Below are 18,315 nucleotides of genomic sequence, written 5' to 3'. Positions count from 1 at the left end.
GGATTTTAAAGGCACGTATAATTACTTTAACACATTCACTGCAATATTGTGTAGTGTTTGAAAAAAATGTGTCAGTACAGGCTGCCATTGTACTCGGCAACAGAGAGGAACATGTAGTTTAAATAAAACGTAAACGATGCGAGTTGAGATTCCCCCTACTGTATGTTATATGCATGTATTTATGTTAGTATATGTAAGTCTATAGCTGTGGTGACTTTTTCCGATCTATAGGCATCAGTTAAATGCTGTCTTGGGGCCACTTAGTGATATGCAACTTCCAACAACTAAAATCTAATTTATTTATGAATCTGAATAAGAGGCAGCGTGTTATTTTTTTATGGGTTCTCTTCACTTTCTTGGGACAAATTGATCAATTATGAAATTAAATAATAGGAACATTCAATGTAGGTGATCATTCTTTCACAGGATATGATTGGTTTACCGTCCGTTCAGTAGAATTAGCCCACTAACTGGAGGGTTTCTGCTTCAGCTATTGTGACAAGAATTGTACTTTCATCACTGTAAAAAAAAAAAAAAAGTGTGCAACTTGTCAAAGAGTGGTTAGTGAATAAATTATTCTTGAGAAAGTATAAATATAACTGCACCATGAGTGAAAATTCTGTCTAAACCAATGGGCAATGTCTTTTGCTTTTGATTCATGGTGGCTATTAAATCTACTGCACAATCATTCCCATATTCAGCATTTAATAACATGGCAACATGGCTAAAATGTGCGGTGAGAATACCGAGGTTAATGACTCACATATTTTACATGTTCGATGTATGATTTAAGCCTGCATAACAGAGATGTGCCATCTCATAAATTTTAACCCATTATAAAATATGTTTTAAGAATACCAACTTAAAGTGCAAATGGACAATTCAATATTATTGTATAGATCTATTGAACGGTTCTGTTTAGGCAGCTGGAAATGAAAACACATGAAGAATGCCATCACATATTTGAGCGACCAAAGGAAAATGTCTGTGTGATTATATCCTTCATCTGAACCAGGATACGCCATAGTCCCTATAGAAAAACATTTAATTTGAGGTGCCGAGGCCAAGCGGTTAAATTTTATTAACTTATATTTTACCGCTGTTAACACCGCAGGCAGAACAGACTCATATCAGCTTACATGGCTGTGAGGAATTCAAAGACGGAGTGCACATGGATCTCCGTCTCATCAAAGTGAAGACATCAGCCATCTTCTCCCTATCAGGGCCTGTAGGAGATATAGTGGTGAATGTTTTACATGCAGCAATTATTCTGTGAAAATTATGATTGCTGGTAAAGCATAAATAGATTTCAGTTTGAAAGTATGTAGAGCTTGCTTGATTTCACCTTATAGATCTGTTTTTTGCCTGTAGAGCATCTTGACTGCATGGTCAGGTAACACATTTTGTGTTTGAATAAATGTGCAGTAAGTGGTGTCTGTAAATCTCTGGTGAAGGGTCCAGCACCTGCCTTTCTCCATAGAGAGGTCATTGCCTTGAGTGGAAAGTTCCACAAGATGGCATTAAACATATCTGGCCTATCTTCATGGAGATTAGCAGGTTTTGCACCAGGTCAAATTACAGGTCAGATCTGTGCAGAGCAAGATGTTGTTGACACTATGGCTAAAAGAAAGAACACAAATCAATGTTTTTGTTTTGTTTTTTCTCTCTCTCAATAATTTACAGTACACTGTCTGGTTATCATTTGAAATCTACAAACCCATGGTTTAGGCTGGGATCGCCAAATAAATACACAATAGAGTAAAAGCGTGTGCCCTCTTTGTATGGTGCATTGCTGCCCTCTATAGGATTTAGAATTTACTGCAGGTAACTGGAGAAACTGAATAAAACATTTTATTAAAATAGTTTACTTTCATTGACTTTTTCTTGCATTAGTGTGCGTGTGTAGCTCCCATGTGGGTGATACATGGAAAATATATAAATGTTGAACCCTCTTATTTACATATAATCTTTGAACTCGCTATGGTGCAACGCAAAATGTTGAGATAATCTGATTTAATTATAGCAAACGATGAGCTTGTCAATACAAATCTGTCGAGCCTAAAACAGACGAAAAAAGGTGCTAAGTACAAGAGTTGTTGTACTGCATCTGGACAGCAGGGGTCACCACGCTCCACTTCACACCACAACATTAAGAAGAAGAAGCAGACTAAACATGGCGGTCCGCCGTGTGACAAGTTTAGGGATAAATGCCCTTTATTCTTCTCTATGTGCACCAAAACAGGTATTTAAAGAGTTTATTTTTCTTTGTCCATTGTTTCTTCTATTATTTTTATCATAAATGGTCTGTGTGATATCACAATGTCCCACTGTTGCATTTGTGTTGCCCCGCACAGCGTCTGGCTAAAGTCAAGAGGACATAAATATGTCTTCTGTTCTGATCAACAGACTCAACATAGTGCCGGATAATATAATGATCTACTTCTATCACAAACAGTAGAAATATAATTCATAGTAAATGTATGCGTTGTGCTCCAATAATAGACCCCTATTATAAATATTAACCATATAAATCAAGAATTACCTTCAAACTTGTGTCTAAAATAATGAAGCTGCTCATGCAACATTACATAACAATAAGGATTTCCTTTTTAACCTCCTCCTGTTCCTGTATTGAATTGGCTAATGTCTCATTCTAAGTAAAATGCATTTCCTTGTGTATATTGTGAATGTGATTTAATTATAAATACTACGCAAGCTGACATTATTTCAATCTTAAAAAAAGAAAAGCAGCTACTCAACCATGTGAAATTTTGACAAAAGGCGAACTGATCGAGTGCTGTTTGTTTTTGTGCAGGTCCTGAGGAGCTGCTGGGTGGCTGTGGAGCAGGTCAGAGGTTATTACGTGGACTGGAGGATGCTCCGAGATGTGAAGAGGAGACAGATGGCCTTTGATTATGCTGATGAGAGACTGCGGATCAATGCAATCAGAAAAAACACCATCCTGCCTAAGACACTTCAGGTACAAGACCATAAAATACTGAAGGAATGCAACGTCTTGTTATCTGGACTATTCACCTTATTTCGGAAGTTGCCCAGAGTGCCACCATCGACTTATTCCTACTTTCTGTTGCATTCGTTAACATAGATAGGGCTGCTGACCTCGAGAGAAAATAAGTTCTACACAGACTAAAAAGCTGTTTTAGGGTCCGGAATCGCATTATTGACTTGTTATTCACAGGAACACTGGACAATTTACACAAATCAATCTACTTTATAACATATTTTAGCAAGAGACTTCCCTCGTTCTCCACTTAAGTGAACGGAGTTCCCCCTCGAACGGCATTATTTAATCAAAATAATAAAAAATAATAAATTACTTCTGATCAATAAGCCACTTAATTCATAAATATTCTCTGTAGATAGAAGATAGGATCTTTCAGTCCCCATATTTCAGCCTTAAGCATCATGTGTTTGAATACATACATGTAAAAATGTTCACAGTACAACATAGAAATAGTCGCTGACTAGTCGACTGACGTTACTAAAATAATCATTAATTGCAAAAATATTAATTAAATATATTTCCTTAGTGGTTTTGATGTTTGCTTTTGCAGGAGGTAGCAGATAAGGAAATTGCTGCGTTACCCAGAGACAGCTGCCCTGTGCGGATTCGTAATCGGTGTATAATGACTTCAAGACCAAGAGGAGTGAAGCGGAGATGGAGACTCAGTCGAATTGTCTTCCGTCACTTAGCTGACCACAACCAGATGTCTGGTATTCTCAGAGCAAGATGGTGATGTTACAAATGTTAGAAAAGAGATTGGTTGTTCTGAAAACTCATCTTGGTTTATTCACATGCGCACAATGTAATGCATGTTAATTTTCCTTCATAGATGTGAAGCATCTCTTATTGACCGCTAACGGAATAATACATGCTAAATATACATTATCATTTTCTCTGTAAATAGGTTTTCTCGTCTAATAAATGTCAATTGAATTTAAATGCAATAATAAAATGTTGTTACATGAATTGACTATTTTTATGACTGTATTAGTGAAGGCTCCTAAGTTTGTATATTATTGTATATTGTATATATTATTAGTATAATATGTATGCCTGTTTGGGTACATTCACTTACATTCCAGTAGGGGGCAGTATATGTGTCGTTGCCAATATGAAACCAGAAAAGAAGAAACCGACGCGTGCGTTGTGTGGAGAGCAGGACGTCCTGTTATCGATCTGTTAAATAAAGAAGTACAATGGATCCAACTGAGCAGGTAAAACAGATATGTCCTTCGTGTATTGTGTTTGAGATGAGGCAAATGATAAAAGTTGTGTCCATTGCTCAGAGCGCACGGGTGTTGATGGTCCCATGTAAGCTAGCTTCAAGCTGATTCAATCAAGTCTTCATTCAATCAAGATAGTCTAAACTGATTGTTCATGTTTCCATATAGTGAATGACAATCAGGGTTATTTGCCGTTTTAAGTGACATTTACTTTATTCCAGCAGTTTTACTTTCATATGCACCAGATTGTGTCGCATTGTCGTAGTCTGGAATGTTCTAGCAAAGAAAACTCCAATCTATGCGATGTCACGTGAGACGAGATAAAACCTGTGTTAACTGTGAAGTAAATGTAGATTTTATCCTTTCTATAAATCAGCATGTCATCCTCTTTTGATTTGTTATGTATCCTCGTCCTCACAAATTCTGAAGTGTAAATAATATGAACCTAAGCATGTTCAGTCGTACATACTTCTACACGAAAACAACATCATTGACATTAAAACGAGCCAATGCAAGATTATTTCCAAATGTTATTAACCTCTTAGACTTGATTCACTTGTATCTTATCTTATGCCAGTAAAGTGACGTACCATTATTATGTAATGACAGGGGTCTGACAGTAGATGGCAGTCTTGTTAGACATATTGGTGAAAACCTTATAACGTTTTCCACATCGATCCATAATATCTCAGCATTTTTCAAACTAACTTTTCTAATTGTCTAATCTCCTGCAGATCAATCAGTTGGAGGCAGACTTGACTGAACTTGGGTCTCTTTTGGAGAAAGCCCAGCGAAACCGAGTTAAAGATGTGTTGACACAAGAGATAAAGAAAGTGGAGAAGGAGCTCTCAGCCAAAAAACAACAGAAGGAGCAACTTGCCAAAAAAGACATGAATCCCTCAGTAGCGTCTAAAGTGGCATACGCAGTTAAAATCACAAACTATGGTATACATAGTATAAAATGTCCTTTTACATTTTAGGACACTGTTGACTTAAGGATAAAAGCTAACACATGTCCTCTCTCCTGCAGCATGGGACCAGTCTGATAAATTTGTGAAGATCTACATCACGTTGAAGGATGTGCACAAAATTCCATCAGAAAATGTTGATGTCACTTTTACAGATAGGTAAACTTAATTATTAACTAATCATATTTTTTGTCAGTCTTACCTTACCAGATTACCTCATGCCTATAAAGGTACATGCTATTGAATTGTATTGGAAACAGCGATTGGTGTTTCTTTTCACAAAAATATATAAAGCTAGCAGGGCAGCAAGGAGATTGTCTATATGTTGCACTATATATTCTACTAAAAAGGAGTTTTACAAGAGCAATAAATTACATTGTGTTGTCATTCAAATGTGCCATAGCTTTAGTTGTGACTTGCCCAAACAAACTATTGCAAGCCACGTTTAATGCATATTTGTTCTTTTTCAGTTCATTTTCTGTGCTGGTAAAGGAACTCGATGGAAAGAACCACCAGATGACTATTCTAAACATGTTGCATCAAATCAACGAAAAGGACTGTTACAAAAAGGTAGGCTTGAGTTACAGTGATCTTGAATTCAGTGTAATAAATGGACAATTGTTGGACCAAATAAGATCCATTCTTCTCTGTAACAGATAAAAACAGACATGCTTCTGATAATGTGCAAGAAACAGTCCACACAAAAATGGGAATACCTTACAAAAATGGAGAAGCAGTCTAAAGACAAAGAGTAAGTGAGGATCGTTTACACACTGCTTCTGAAGACATGCCCTAACAAGACTTGATGTTCTTGCTCCTCTTCAACAGTAAGCCAAAAATGGATGACAATGCAGAGCCCAGTGATGGCCTGATGAACATGCTCAAGAAGATTTATGACGACGGAGACGATGACATGAAGAGGACGATCAACAAAGCTTGGTCGGAATCCCAGGAGAAGAAAGTAAGAGGCGGAGCTGGAGACATGATGGACTTTTGATCTTGAATCCCACCTCTTCCATCAAAGGGTTGAACATTGAGTAAATGTTCGATACAACCCGCTACACCAAGAGTTACTTACTATTGCCTTTATCACACACATATCATTACTCATTATTACATATAAAGTTCTCTGTGCTGAAAAAGGAAAACGACTAGAATATCTGAAACTGAGCATGATGCAACTGTCTGTATTTGCAAAATAGGCCATTTGTGTGTTCTGTCATTCCTTAAATAGATTAAGACATTCCTTGAAAATGACTAAGCAAACACCATTCCAAAAAATATCCAGCCTTATGTGTGCTGTAACCATAGACTGTGTTCAGAAGTAATAGATTTTGCCATAAAATGCAAACCATCATGACTGTGTAATATGTTCCATAGTTAATGTTTGACAGGGATTATGTCTGAACTCAATTGGGTTGTTCCTTCAAAAAAAACAAAAAAATTAGCCAAATCAAAACAATGTGAACTAATAAAAAGGAATATATTTACCAAAGTGTTTCTTCCTTGAAAAGCATTCTGCCTCCAATGTTTGTTAAAGAAGATGACAGCAGGTGGCAGTCTTGCGCCAACATTTATACATGTGGATTTACCCAGATACACACAACGAGGCAAAGATGTGATTCATGTTGCACTGTGCATATTAATTTTCAATGTAATACATTTATGTAGAGCTCACAATCACAACAGCAGTCGACTTGAAAGGTGTCTCAAAAGTGTTGATTTAATCAAGTGATTCAAAGGTTAGAAAATCAAACCATGAAATAGTCAGTGGTAAATATTGGCATATTCTAATCTACAACCAAACAGACTTTTCTGTAAGCTTTAGACCAAGATCAAATGTTAACTGGTAATACCACTCAGCACCATTGCTATTTTTAGAAAATCTCATCAAATGATCAAGGAGCACTGCAGAATGAATGGGAGGCATTTTGAACCCCATCTGAACTTGCACAGCAGAGTTTGGCTCCATGGAAATGACGCTGAAATCAAAGCAGACGTTTGATTGTTACATGTTTCATCCCGTTAGAGCAGCTCAATGTGGTCAGGGGAAGATCGTCATCATTTTCCTGTGATGATAAAGATACACTGGGGCTCGATTTGGGAATCAAGACGACCCATTGTGGTTTTCTTGGTTATTTACATAATTTAAAAGTATATCACATGTTTAATGTGCTATAAATTGCGTCGACCTGCAGGCAGACCTCTGCAGTCCCTTAATCCCATCACTTTGATTAATCAGTGGGGCTCGTTGTTGTGTTACTCCTAATGGCGGTTGGGAGCCAGCTGAAAAGGTGCATTCACCGCATTTACCGTAGGTGTGTTTGACCGTATTTACCGTAAAAAGAGAAATGGAAAACTAATCCGTGTGTCCAAAAGGTGTTTCTCCCTCACGTATCTGGAGCGGCACCGTTATCATCTTTATGCGATAACGATGATGACGTGAACATGTCTGGACTCAGGTCTGCGCGCCACGTGACCCCGCCCCTTCCTAGTGACGTAGCGCATATAAAGCCCGCGGAGCCGTTCCTAGACTCAACAGACACAGTCGGTCAGTGGGAGTCAGAACGCGCCGCGAACCGAACCAACTCGTGACAATTCGAGGGCCAAAAGGGAGACACACGGGACAGCGCTTGAGTGACTCCCCACAGCCCCCGCCGCGCTCCATGGATACCGGCTGTTTCTCGGCGGCGCAGCGTCTCTCGTGCCACAACATGAACGCGGATTTATTCAAGCCCGTTCCCGAGCGCGGAGCCTCGCAGTCCTCAGCCCCGGCGGCGAAGACGAGCAGGAATAAGGGCGAGCAGCACAAGTCCGAGGTCGCCCAGGTGATCACAGACCCTAAATCTGGACGATGTTACAGCAAAGGGAAGCTTCTGGGGAAGGTACGAGACACGCGCGTCGCTTTGCTCGTTCGTTTAACGGCTAAAAAAATGTTGGAACGTGACTGCTTTTTGTTAATTTGTCTGGGTGAAAATTTGCCTGACAGTCCGTTTTTAATCCTGGTGTGTAGTTAATGCAGGAAAAGCCAGTGACCTCGTGTTGTATGAAGCCAATTTTTGCCCATGTGTGCGCGCGTCACCGCTGAATGAATCAGACGCAAGGTGTGCCCATGATTGGCACCACCTCACGCCGACCATACATTCACATTTCCATCAATGAAACTGGAGTGGCCGCGCGAGACTCATATTTTTTTTTCCTCCACATACCGACGCATCCATCGTCACGAATTAATTTACGATAATTAAAGGTCTTGAACTGGCGTTTTTCACGTAATGAATGGGGTAAAAATCAACGTGTTGCATTTTACATCGACGCTGCACCGGGCACGCGGCCAAGAGCGCCCCGTGCGCCCTGCCGCAGAGCCGGGACCGTCTCGGGCCATTTCACGGCTAATGAATGCAGTATCACCGTCTGCTTCGTCCTCGTGTCCGCGAGCGTCTGTGTGGCATCTCCAGCAACACCATATGAAACCATAAATGCAGTGCTGTCATTATGGAAGGTGCCACTACAGCTCAAGGTTACGAAAGACCCGCTTTTCTGTTCATGGTGATGGATTTAACATTGTTAGTGCCTTTTGTAGAAGAAGCATTGGCGGTATATTCTGGGCTTTGTTTGGATGGAAGCTTGTCAATGCAGGTTTTCTACCTGCTGCTTGTGATATTGACCATTTGTTTTTCTTCTAAAGGGTGGCTTTGCAAGATGCTACGAAATGACAGACCTTTCAAACAACAAAATGTACGCAGTTAAGGTTATCCCACAGAGCAGAGTGTCCAAGCCACACCAGAGAGACAAGGTATACAATTGTGCCTTTCAAATGTATTAATTTAATTATGTAAATGGATGCAGACTAACTCATTGTGTTAACAGATTACAAATGAAATTGACTTGCACAGATCCCTTTCACACAAGCATATAGTCAAATTCTCCCATCATTTTGAAGACCAAGAAAATATCTACATCTTTCTGGAACTATGCAGCCGAAAGGTGAGTCACCACAAAACCCCACAGTGGACAGTCTCTGCCTTTGTGTACAAAATGTCTAATCTTATCAGCAGCATGATAAACCCCACATGATTAGCTTGTACAGTGTCTCGTATGGTCATTGATGGATGTAGAGCTGACAGTTTCCCCGTTCCCCTGTCTCTCCGCAGTCGCTGGCTCACATCTGGAAGGCGAGACACACACTGACTGAACCTGAAGTGCGGTATTACCTCCGACAAATCATATCAGGCCTCAAATACCTCCACTGTAGAGGCATCCTGCATCGAGATCTGAAACTAGGTGAGTAGGGAACGCATGACATCGCAGCCCGATGCGTTCACGCATGAAAGCATCCCTGGAATCTGCAGTGACTTTAGGCGAATATGTGGAATGCTGACGGGATGAATGTTTTTTTTTTTTTTTTTTTTTTTTTTTAACAGGCAACTTCTTTGTGAACGAGAACATGGAGCTGCGTTTGGGGGATTTTGGTCTCGCTGCAAAACTAGAAACGGTGGAGCAGAGGAAAAAGTAAGTTTGTAGTAAGTAAGGACGATAATATTAATGTACTCTGGTATGTTTCCTTGGCTTGCATAGTTCAAATAACATGGGCACGTGGCACATTCTCTGCCCTACCTGCCGTTCCCGCTAAGCACCTGACTCAACTGGTTTCAAAGTGGCAGTTGGAAATTGCCCTTGGAAAATAGTTTGACTGTATCTGTATGAGAAACGATTCATGAAGGAATGCTGATGGGCTATACAAGCAATGCCATGACTGACTTGCTAGGCAAAATTATTTAATGTGTTTTTTGTTTTTGTTTTTTTTAGAACAATCTGTGGTACTCCTAATTATTTGGCCCCCGAGGTTCTCAACAGACAGGGACACGGCACAGAGTCTGATGTCTGGTCGCTTGGCTGTGTCATGTAAGTTGTAATTTTTTTTTAACAGAGGATGTCTGGATTTAATTGGCAATTGTTTTCTCAATTTCATATTGTAATTGTTCCTTCAGGTATACGCTCATGTGTGGCAACCCTCCATTTGAGACGCTTGACCTAAAAGAAACGTACAAATGCATTAAAGAAGTGCGCTACAACCTTCCCTCCACGCTCTCACCCTCAGCCCAGAAACTCATCTCCAGCATCTTACAGAAGAACCCCAGCGACAGACTCACCCTCGATCAAATTCTCAACCATGAATTCTTCACCAAAGTGAGTAAATGCTTATTTTGCATGGATAAATGAGGCATTGCACTCTTTTGATGGACTATTTAAAAGCTCCGTTCCTTATCCTTGGCCTCAAATTCAAATTTTCTTTTCCCTTCAGGGTTACACTCCTGATAAACTCCCTCCCAGTAGCTGTGTGATGGTGCCAGAGCTCCACCCGCCAAGCCCTGCCAAGAAATTCCTCACAAAAATGGCAAAGAGTCTCTTTGGCAAGAAGAAGGCAAAAGGTAAGAAGCGATGACCACTGTCACAAATCAACTAATGCCACTGTTGGTTACGTTCATTCTGAGGAGAGTTGGAGGTTTTTGCCAGTCCTGTTTGTTCCACGTCTGATTGTTTTAGGTGATACAAGTTGACTGATGTCCAAGCTGAATTAATTTTGTTGTTTTTGCAGTGGAAAAGATTCCTTTTGAAGACAAAGATGACAAGGACATTTCAAAGCTGGTGTCTGGCATTGTAAAATGTTCCATCAGTCGGCAGATCAGCTACAAAACAGTGGGACCAAATGAGGTATGTTTATAAAAAAAAAAAAAAAATTTAACAAGCATTAAAGTATCACAAATGACCTGTATAAAAATAAATTGGTCAACTTATTTGGATTTTTTGGAGTCAATCACTCAATGGGCCTTTGTTACATTGCTAATATTGTTGCACTGATTGCAACGCGGGAAATAAAAACATAAGATTGTTGGAACAATGTGGTCTTCGAAAGTACCTGTTTATGAGAAGTCATTATGAAGATTAGTTTATTTTTAAACTTAGCCTAGCATTGCAGAGGAGTGTGCGACACAGACTTCACTGTACAGTTTAACTAATTTTATGATGTTTCATGGTTGAATTATTAGTTTGTGCTATGGGTGGGCTAAATGTTGACTTTCCCGCAGGCCCCTTCCCCCGCTGGTCAGCTGGTCAGCTCAGTGCCTCTGGAGCAGACCCCTGCTGAGGAAGAATCCAGGAAGTCTATCTCCCGCTCTTTCAAAGGCACCATGGCCAGCAGCTCTGAACGTAAGCAAGGCTCTCTTGAAAAGCTACAGTTGTACAAATAGTGGAGGTTCCCTCATGCTAACAGGATCTCATGTTTCTTTGTCCCTCCAGCATGTGAGGATGCGCTGTCTCCAGCAGCTGTTGCTGATGTGGCCATGAAAGTTCTGAACAGCTGCTTGGCAAACATGCCAGCAGGTAAGCAACAGATGATGCATAGTCTGCCATCTTAAGTTTGGCTAAATTGTCCACAGTGTGTGCCTATTTGTCTTTTTTTATTTTTTTTATTATTCATGATGTTTTGTCTATTCTACAGCTACAAGAAACCCACCTTGCCTGTCCAGGCCACAGTCCTTCCTGTGGGTGACTAAATGGGTTGATTACTCCAACAAATATGGCTTTGGGTACCAACTGTCCAACCAAAACATCGGCGTTCTGTTCAATGAGGGAACACACCTCAGCCTCGGTGACCAACGCAGGTATGTGTCTACTTTTTTTTTTTTTTTTTGTAAATCTAGTGCAATCGTCCATGTTCCTCCTTAACAGTTTCTCTTTCTCTGAAACAGGTCAGTGCATTACTGCTTGAACAACAACAAACACTTTACCTTTGCTGCAAACGCGTTACCAGAGCAGCTCCGAAGCCAGAAACAAATCGTAGAACTTATGGCGAATTACATGGAACAGAACCTCATGGAGGTAGGTCTAGTCTAGTAAAATGTTCTCTTTTGAATCAAATTATTTAGTAATGTACACTAACGCCAACTTGACTGTTTTAGGGTGGTGATTTACACTGTGAAGAACAAGTCTCTGGTTCGCCTCCACTACTGCTCCAATGGGTCAAGACTGACCACGCACTTGTGATGCTCTTCAACAATGGCACTCTACAGGTAAGAATTATTTTGAGTTCTTGTTTTGACTACTTCAGTGTGTCCCTACACTTTGATTGCTTTATAACTATTGTTGTTGTTTTTTTGCAGGTGAACTTTTACACAGACCACACCAAAATAATCCTGTGCAAGTCAGTGGATGACGTGTACCTGCTGACCTACATCAGCAGGGAGCGAGTGTCGTACACGTACCTGTTGAGTATGCTGAGTGAGCTGGGCTGCTCCTCGGAGCTAAGGCACAGACTGAGGTATGTGGTGCAGCTGCTGCAGCATCACATGGATGCCTGAGGCCCTCCTGTTCTCTGAGGTCTCTCTCAAGGGCAGGATTTTGTATTCAGTGGGACAGTGAGCAATATCTTCACCTAGACTGATGCTTAGGCAGCTCATTATTGCATTGACGCGTGAAGGGTCAAAACACACTGCAAACCTCGGATGTTTCCTTAAAGGGTTGTGCCTGGCCAGCTTTGCCTCTGGTCTTAATACCTGAACTGGCCTAAAATGGATCCCTCATTAAGAGACGTCTGGATGAACTTCTCTCACTCCAAACCACTGGCTTCTTGGGTGGATGCATCAAAAGCAACCAACCAGTCGTGTAGCTCCAGCCTTTCCCAGTACCTTGAGCATGGTTTTTCCTGAAGCATCAAACACTGACTCTCCCATCGCTTGCATCAGTTGTGGGATCTTTCAGCAGGACAGCCTTTCCCCGCAGTGATCTAATTACATGTGGATCTGGAAAAGTTGTCTTACCGAGCAGATGCTTTAGAAAAGGGCTGTGGTGAGAGAAGAGGCCCTCCTACCCTCAGTTGGAAACAATCCTGTTGGACGTTTGACGCACACACATTTTTGGTCTTTACTCGAAAAGCCAACCATTGACTCACACTACAACCACACGCACCGTAGCATTCCCAGCATTTAGTAATGTATAAACGTCTTACTCTGCCCCATCACTTTTTAAGGAATAACTGGAAGTCAAGTTTCACAAAAGCGGTACACTGCAAAAAATGGGGATCAACACAATTTTTCACTCTTTACTTTTTTCATCCGGAAAGTACGCTTTTTTTTTTTTTTTTTTTTTTTTTTTTTTTTTAAAACTACCACAGTTTTTATAATTTGTTTTTATCCAAATAAGCATCTTGAGTTTTTAAAAGCTTCAGTTTTAAACTCACAGTGCGTTCCAAATGTGTGTGCCACGTGTGCTGTCAGAGGGGAATGACAAAGGAGGGAGGGGGCGAGATATAAAGTGCCTTTCGGAGGGATGTCTGTATAGTGCAATAACTGAATGTCGAGCTGGATACAAACGACATTGTAGATGGGATTTACAAGCGGGTGCCCACTTCTTGAACTGTAAAGAAGTTCTCCCCATAGCACTACACTCATACCCGGTATAAGCTTTTTAGATCAACTGGTATCCTAAATGTATATCCCAGTAATATCTATATCGGAAAAAAGAAAACATTGTACTCCGTTGTACTGTACTGTAATCCTTATCGGTTTACATTGCTTTTCTTGACCCAGAGTTGTATCCTAAAACTGTGACCTGGAATGCAAGTATTATGTACAAGTATTGTGTTTTCAAAGCCATTTGCCAATTTCAGAAGAGTCTTTATTTTTGGCACATATTGTCTTGTTATTTATTTTTATTTATACATGGGTTTTTTTAATTTATTGTGCAAATGTTTAACGCGGTCTTGACACGAGGAAATGTTCAATTCCGATCACCTTTTTGTATGTAATGTATTCGGGGGAAAATGGGATTAAATAAACGTTTACTGAAAGCCAATCCTGTAGTTTTGGTCTTACATGACACAGTGGGCCTGATGGCAGCATGAGTAACTTATGTAAATGACGATGACATGAAAAATGAATATTAAACAGATTGTGGTAACCTGAACGATGAGCCATCTACAGAGGACATTGTTACACTGAAACACTTGACAATTATGTAACTCGGGCAAACCTGTTCTATAACTCTTATGGTTTCACCTTTTTATGGTGAAAGTGTTGTACATTGCCAAAGAGTGAGTGTAGTGCTTGGCATTTGTGACATTGTTAACAAATTGTACAACCTGCTTAACAAGTTCAAATCTATGTGCAACAAAGGGACACATTCTTGACTTTGCATTCATGAAACTCAAATGTAGCAAGTTCACTGATGGGGGAAAAATGTCAAGGCTTTGTTCAAAATGCTTTGAGTAAAAATCTTACATTCAGAGTTGGTCTATCCAAGACCTGTACATTTCTCTCAAATTAACAATATTGTACCCTGCTATGAAAAGTTGATACTAATCGCTGTCATCACAACCATTTTCAACAGACGTATTCTTCCATAACCCTTAACATTATTGCTGCTACCACTAGAACTACGGTATAGCTTCTAAAATGTATTTTTGTTGTTGCTGTAAACCACATACTCAAGGTTTGGAAATATATTATCTCAGAAGTATCTCCTTAGAAGATACACACTTTCAGATCATGTCATACAGCAAAACAGCATACTAAGTGTTTGGCTCACTTTCACAAAAATGAAATGAGTCAGTGAATAAAAATATGAATCAGGAAGGAAATGATAATGAATATAAATGTAGCATAATTGGCCTTATAAGGTATTCTCATAATCGGGCCTCGTGTGAGCCAATTCATTCTAACCTCCAAACAGACTGACAGTGACAAGGCTGACTTGGCAGTACCATTGTGACCCCCACAGAGAGCAGAGGAAAAGGGGGTGAGATGTCGTCAAACTTCCCCTCCTCCCGGTTCAGATCAGAGTAAAGTGGAGCAGAGGAGGACTCAAAGCATGGGTTTGCTCAGACTGAAAAACGCTGATGCCTCAACTTTAATTGCAACGTTCACTTGACTACATCTTTGAGCCAGATTTTTACCTCCCAGGTGTAAACGGTGTGGATGTGAGATAGCACTGTGTCTAGCACACTGAGAATTTTTCTGCAAATCAACTGAGAATATAGCTGGGATGTTTAAAAAGACAAGCACACAAAAGGAAATAAATATAGCCTGTTAAAGATTTTGGTGTTTTAAAATGTCAGCATACTTTTATTGGAATTCATTTTCGGTTTATTTTATTATAGGTGCTGTCTGTGTCTGGCAAAAGTTCTTCATTATAAGCTATTATGATAATGTGAGACATTAAGCTTGTAAATCAATTAAATCTGACAAACAATCAATCAATCAAACTTTATTCTTAAAGCACTTTTCATACAAAAAAGTAACAAAATCTTTTCAGTTTATTAAACACAATTTCACATGCCCACGTCCCACTCAACCACCTGACCCACACATCAAAACATCCCGTCCACACACACACAGAGGCACACACACACGCACACACACACAGAGGCACACACACACACACACAGAGGCACACACACGCACACACACACACACAGAGGCGCACACACACGCACACACACACACAGAGAGGCACACACACACACACACACGCACACACACACACACACAGAGGCACACACACACACACACAGAGGCACACACACGCACACACACACACAGAGGCACACACACGCACACACACACACACAGAGGCACACACACACAGAGAGGCACACACACACACGCACACACACACACACACAGAGGCACACACACACACACACACACAGAGGCACACACACACACACACACACACACACACAGAGGCACAATAGATAGATAGAATAAATACATACATGAAATGTAAATTGAATATTAAATACTGCAAAGGTGGCATTGATCTGCTCTTAATAAATGGATGTTCTTTGCGGCCCTGAGGTCCTTCTGGTCAATGAACGAGGGCCGTAGTACTGGAAAGATGCCTCACCATGAATATGTGTCCTGACTTTGTGAATGACAAGGAGCCCATTGCCAGAGGAGCGCAGAGAGCAGGGCATTACACTCGTATAGCTATGACTGGTGATAAAAGCCTCAGTGTCTCCATGTTAGCCCGAGAGAGAATGGGCCTCACTCTGGCTATGTATTTTTAGGTGTTAAAAATCTTTTTTTTTGTGTTGTTCTTGATACTGTATACGGAATAAAAGTCAGCTCGGAGTCAAAAATAACACTTTTTTTTTACTTGTGCTGATGGATTAAAAGACTGTGCTTGTAGTTTGGGTGAAAGTTTCTTTCTCTGGGCCTCAGGTTATAGCTAGAGTATTTACAGCTAGTTTCCTTAGTTCCTGAGCCAGGCTAATTAAGAAGTATTTCATTGTTGGAATTTAGTGTTTCAACTATCAGGTACTAACTTAGTTGGTTTTAGGACAATGAACAAACTTAGACGGGTATTGATATCTGAGCATTTCTAATGATTTGTGCAGGTACGGTTTTTCCCCAAATAATACTTTTAGTTTAAATTGTATCGTCACACTGACACACTGGTTTTGACTTTCAACTTAAACATGATGTATAATTTTTTTTTTTAAAAAGGCCAGTTTACGTAACAGCATAAGGGACAGCATCTGTTTGGGATTTCTGAGAAGACAGACTTAAAGGAATTAAAATATGTTCTTGATAGGAATGTTATTAAGAGCAGGTGAGAGCAAAGCTGAGGGATTGTTCATAGAGTATGCCATTGAAATATGCAGCATTGCTTCAATAGAGCAGAAAATCATTAGGTGTTCAGGAGCAGCGTCATATCCAGGGCTGTGTACCTCGTGGCCACATGCCAGCTTCACTCAGCAGTTAGCCAGTGATTGCTTTTTCAGCTGCCGTTAGCACAGTCATCATCTTCTTTACACTCTTTCAGTCTCTTTCTTCACCATTTCAATTCATATACATTCTGAGTGCCTCACAAAATAGCTTGATTCGCTTAAAATCTATTGCCCATCGATCACCAGACTGAGGGGCGATTGTATGAATGAGGTCAGAGTATCATTGTAAGAAGTACCACAATTAATACTGCTGCTATGGCTGGGTTTAAGATGACATCACAACATTGTAAGGCTGTATCATTTAATGGGAATGGAGTGGGGACATTACCAATATTAAATGGCAGGCTATTTTTTGTTGTATGGAGAGTTTATGGGTACAATTTATAAAGTTAGAAGATTAGGTTCAACATTTGTGGTTTTGGAATTGTGCTTAAAAATAAGAGAAAAAACATGGTATTACTCCTATGTAAACACTGTTCATTTGTGCTGCATCAGTAACATAATTCCCCTGTTAAAATTCACTACTTACACTGTATATGAATTTAGCCTTTAATTACCTGCTCATATGTGCATGTTGTAATGGCCCTTACATTTACAATGTTCTTTGGATTTATTGTTTCTGTAGTAAGATTTAATTGGATTGGGCATGGACAGAATGGATTTATGAGCACAACTGCAGCATGATGTCATGTAACCACAGTCAGTGCTCAGCGGTTTCCTGTGGAAGGACACATCTGTGCAGCGAACATTTGGGACTCGCCAGTCTTTCAACAGTTGTGTTTTTATAACAGTTTAATACATTTATTATACTAGTGTCACAATTCTTTTTTGAGAACCCTCCTCCAGTACGAATGTCTTCCAATCTCTGTTGGTTTAACATTTGACTAACAAAACAATATTGTGTGATGAAACTATTTTCAATGAACCATCACCTTCTACTCATTGAGTGAGTTTCCATGCCAAAAAAAGGGGGGGAAAGAAAAAGAAAAGAAATATAAAACAAAACATTCAAACAAAATTGGGGTGTTGTTGTAGCCTGTGTGTCATAACCAGATAACAGCCTCAAAACACTACAGTTCCACAGTGGTGACTTTTAAATCAGAAGTGACTGAAGAAGTGACGCAGGCAGAGGAGGAGGATGAGGATAACCGAGCCGGCCTGATCATTTTGTGGCTACTCTGTATTTGTCCTTGTGTTTGTCTTGGCTCTGGTCTCTCCTGGATGCGGGATTCAGAGCTGATGTCACCAGTCTTGCTTGAAAGAGAATCCACGCTGCTACTTACGTCAGCCACCACTTAACTTTGCTCTGGTCCGACAGGAAGTGTGTGTGTGTGTGTGTGTGTGTGTGTTTGTGTGTGTGTGTGTGTG

General features: G+C 40.2%; 3 protein-coding genes across 3 annotated transcripts; all 3 read left to right on the top strand.

Moving 5' to 3' along the window:
- The first annotated feature begins 2,157 nt into the window (after nucleotides 1–2,157).
- mrps14 (mitochondrial ribosomal protein S14) lies at nucleotides 2,158–3,915 on the top strand. Its single transcript, XM_072440396.1, has 3 exons — nucleotides 2,158–2,242; nucleotides 2,816–2,980; nucleotides 3,576–3,915. The coding sequence occupies exons 1-3, from the start codon at nucleotides 2,174–2,176 to the stop codon at nucleotides 3,756–3,758; spliced, it is 417 nt and encodes a 138-aa protein (XP_072296497.1). The 5' UTR covers nucleotides 2,158–2,173; the 3' UTR covers nucleotides 3,759–3,915.
- A 212-nt stretch (nucleotides 3,916–4,127) lies between these two features.
- On the top strand, nucleotides 4,128–6,711 carry cacybp (calcyclin binding protein). The gene is made up of 6 exons (XM_072441458.1): nucleotides 4,128–4,239; nucleotides 4,983–5,193; nucleotides 5,279–5,375; nucleotides 5,687–5,786; nucleotides 5,873–5,967; nucleotides 6,045–6,711. The coding sequence occupies exons 1-6, from the start codon at nucleotides 4,222–4,224 to the stop codon at nucleotides 6,211–6,213; spliced, it is 690 nt and encodes a 229-aa protein (XP_072297559.1). The 5' UTR covers nucleotides 4,128–4,221; the 3' UTR covers nucleotides 6,214–6,711.
- A 1,112-nt stretch (nucleotides 6,712–7,823) lies between these two features.
- plk3 (polo-like kinase 3 (Drosophila)) lies at nucleotides 7,824–14,069 on the top strand. The gene is made up of 15 exons (XM_072441457.1): nucleotides 7,824–8,101; nucleotides 8,905–9,012; nucleotides 9,087–9,203; nucleotides 9,371–9,500; nucleotides 9,641–9,728; nucleotides 10,026–10,121; nucleotides 10,208–10,406; nucleotides 10,522–10,648; nucleotides 10,816–10,931; nucleotides 11,306–11,426; nucleotides 11,517–11,600; nucleotides 11,719–11,881; nucleotides 11,969–12,098; nucleotides 12,179–12,289; nucleotides 12,380–14,069. Exons 1-15 carry the CDS (start codon nucleotides 7,883–7,885, stop codon nucleotides 12,575–12,577), a joined length of 2,007 nt encoding a protein of 668 aa, XP_072297558.1. The 5' UTR covers nucleotides 7,824–7,882; the 3' UTR covers nucleotides 12,578–14,069.
- The last annotated feature ends 4,246 nt before the right edge of the window (nucleotides 14,070–18,315 follow it).

This window comes from Eucyclogobius newberryi, unplaced genomic scaffold (assembly GCF_026437365.1).
Source record: "Eucyclogobius newberryi isolate DKJ021-1_F unplaced genomic scaffold, fEucNew1.0.hap1 SCAF_12, whole genome shotgun sequence".
NCBI lineage: Eukaryota > Metazoa > Chordata > Actinopteri > Gobiiformes > Gobiidae > Eucyclogobius > Eucyclogobius newberryi.
This window is presented reverse-complemented; position numbering and strand designations above follow the sequence as displayed.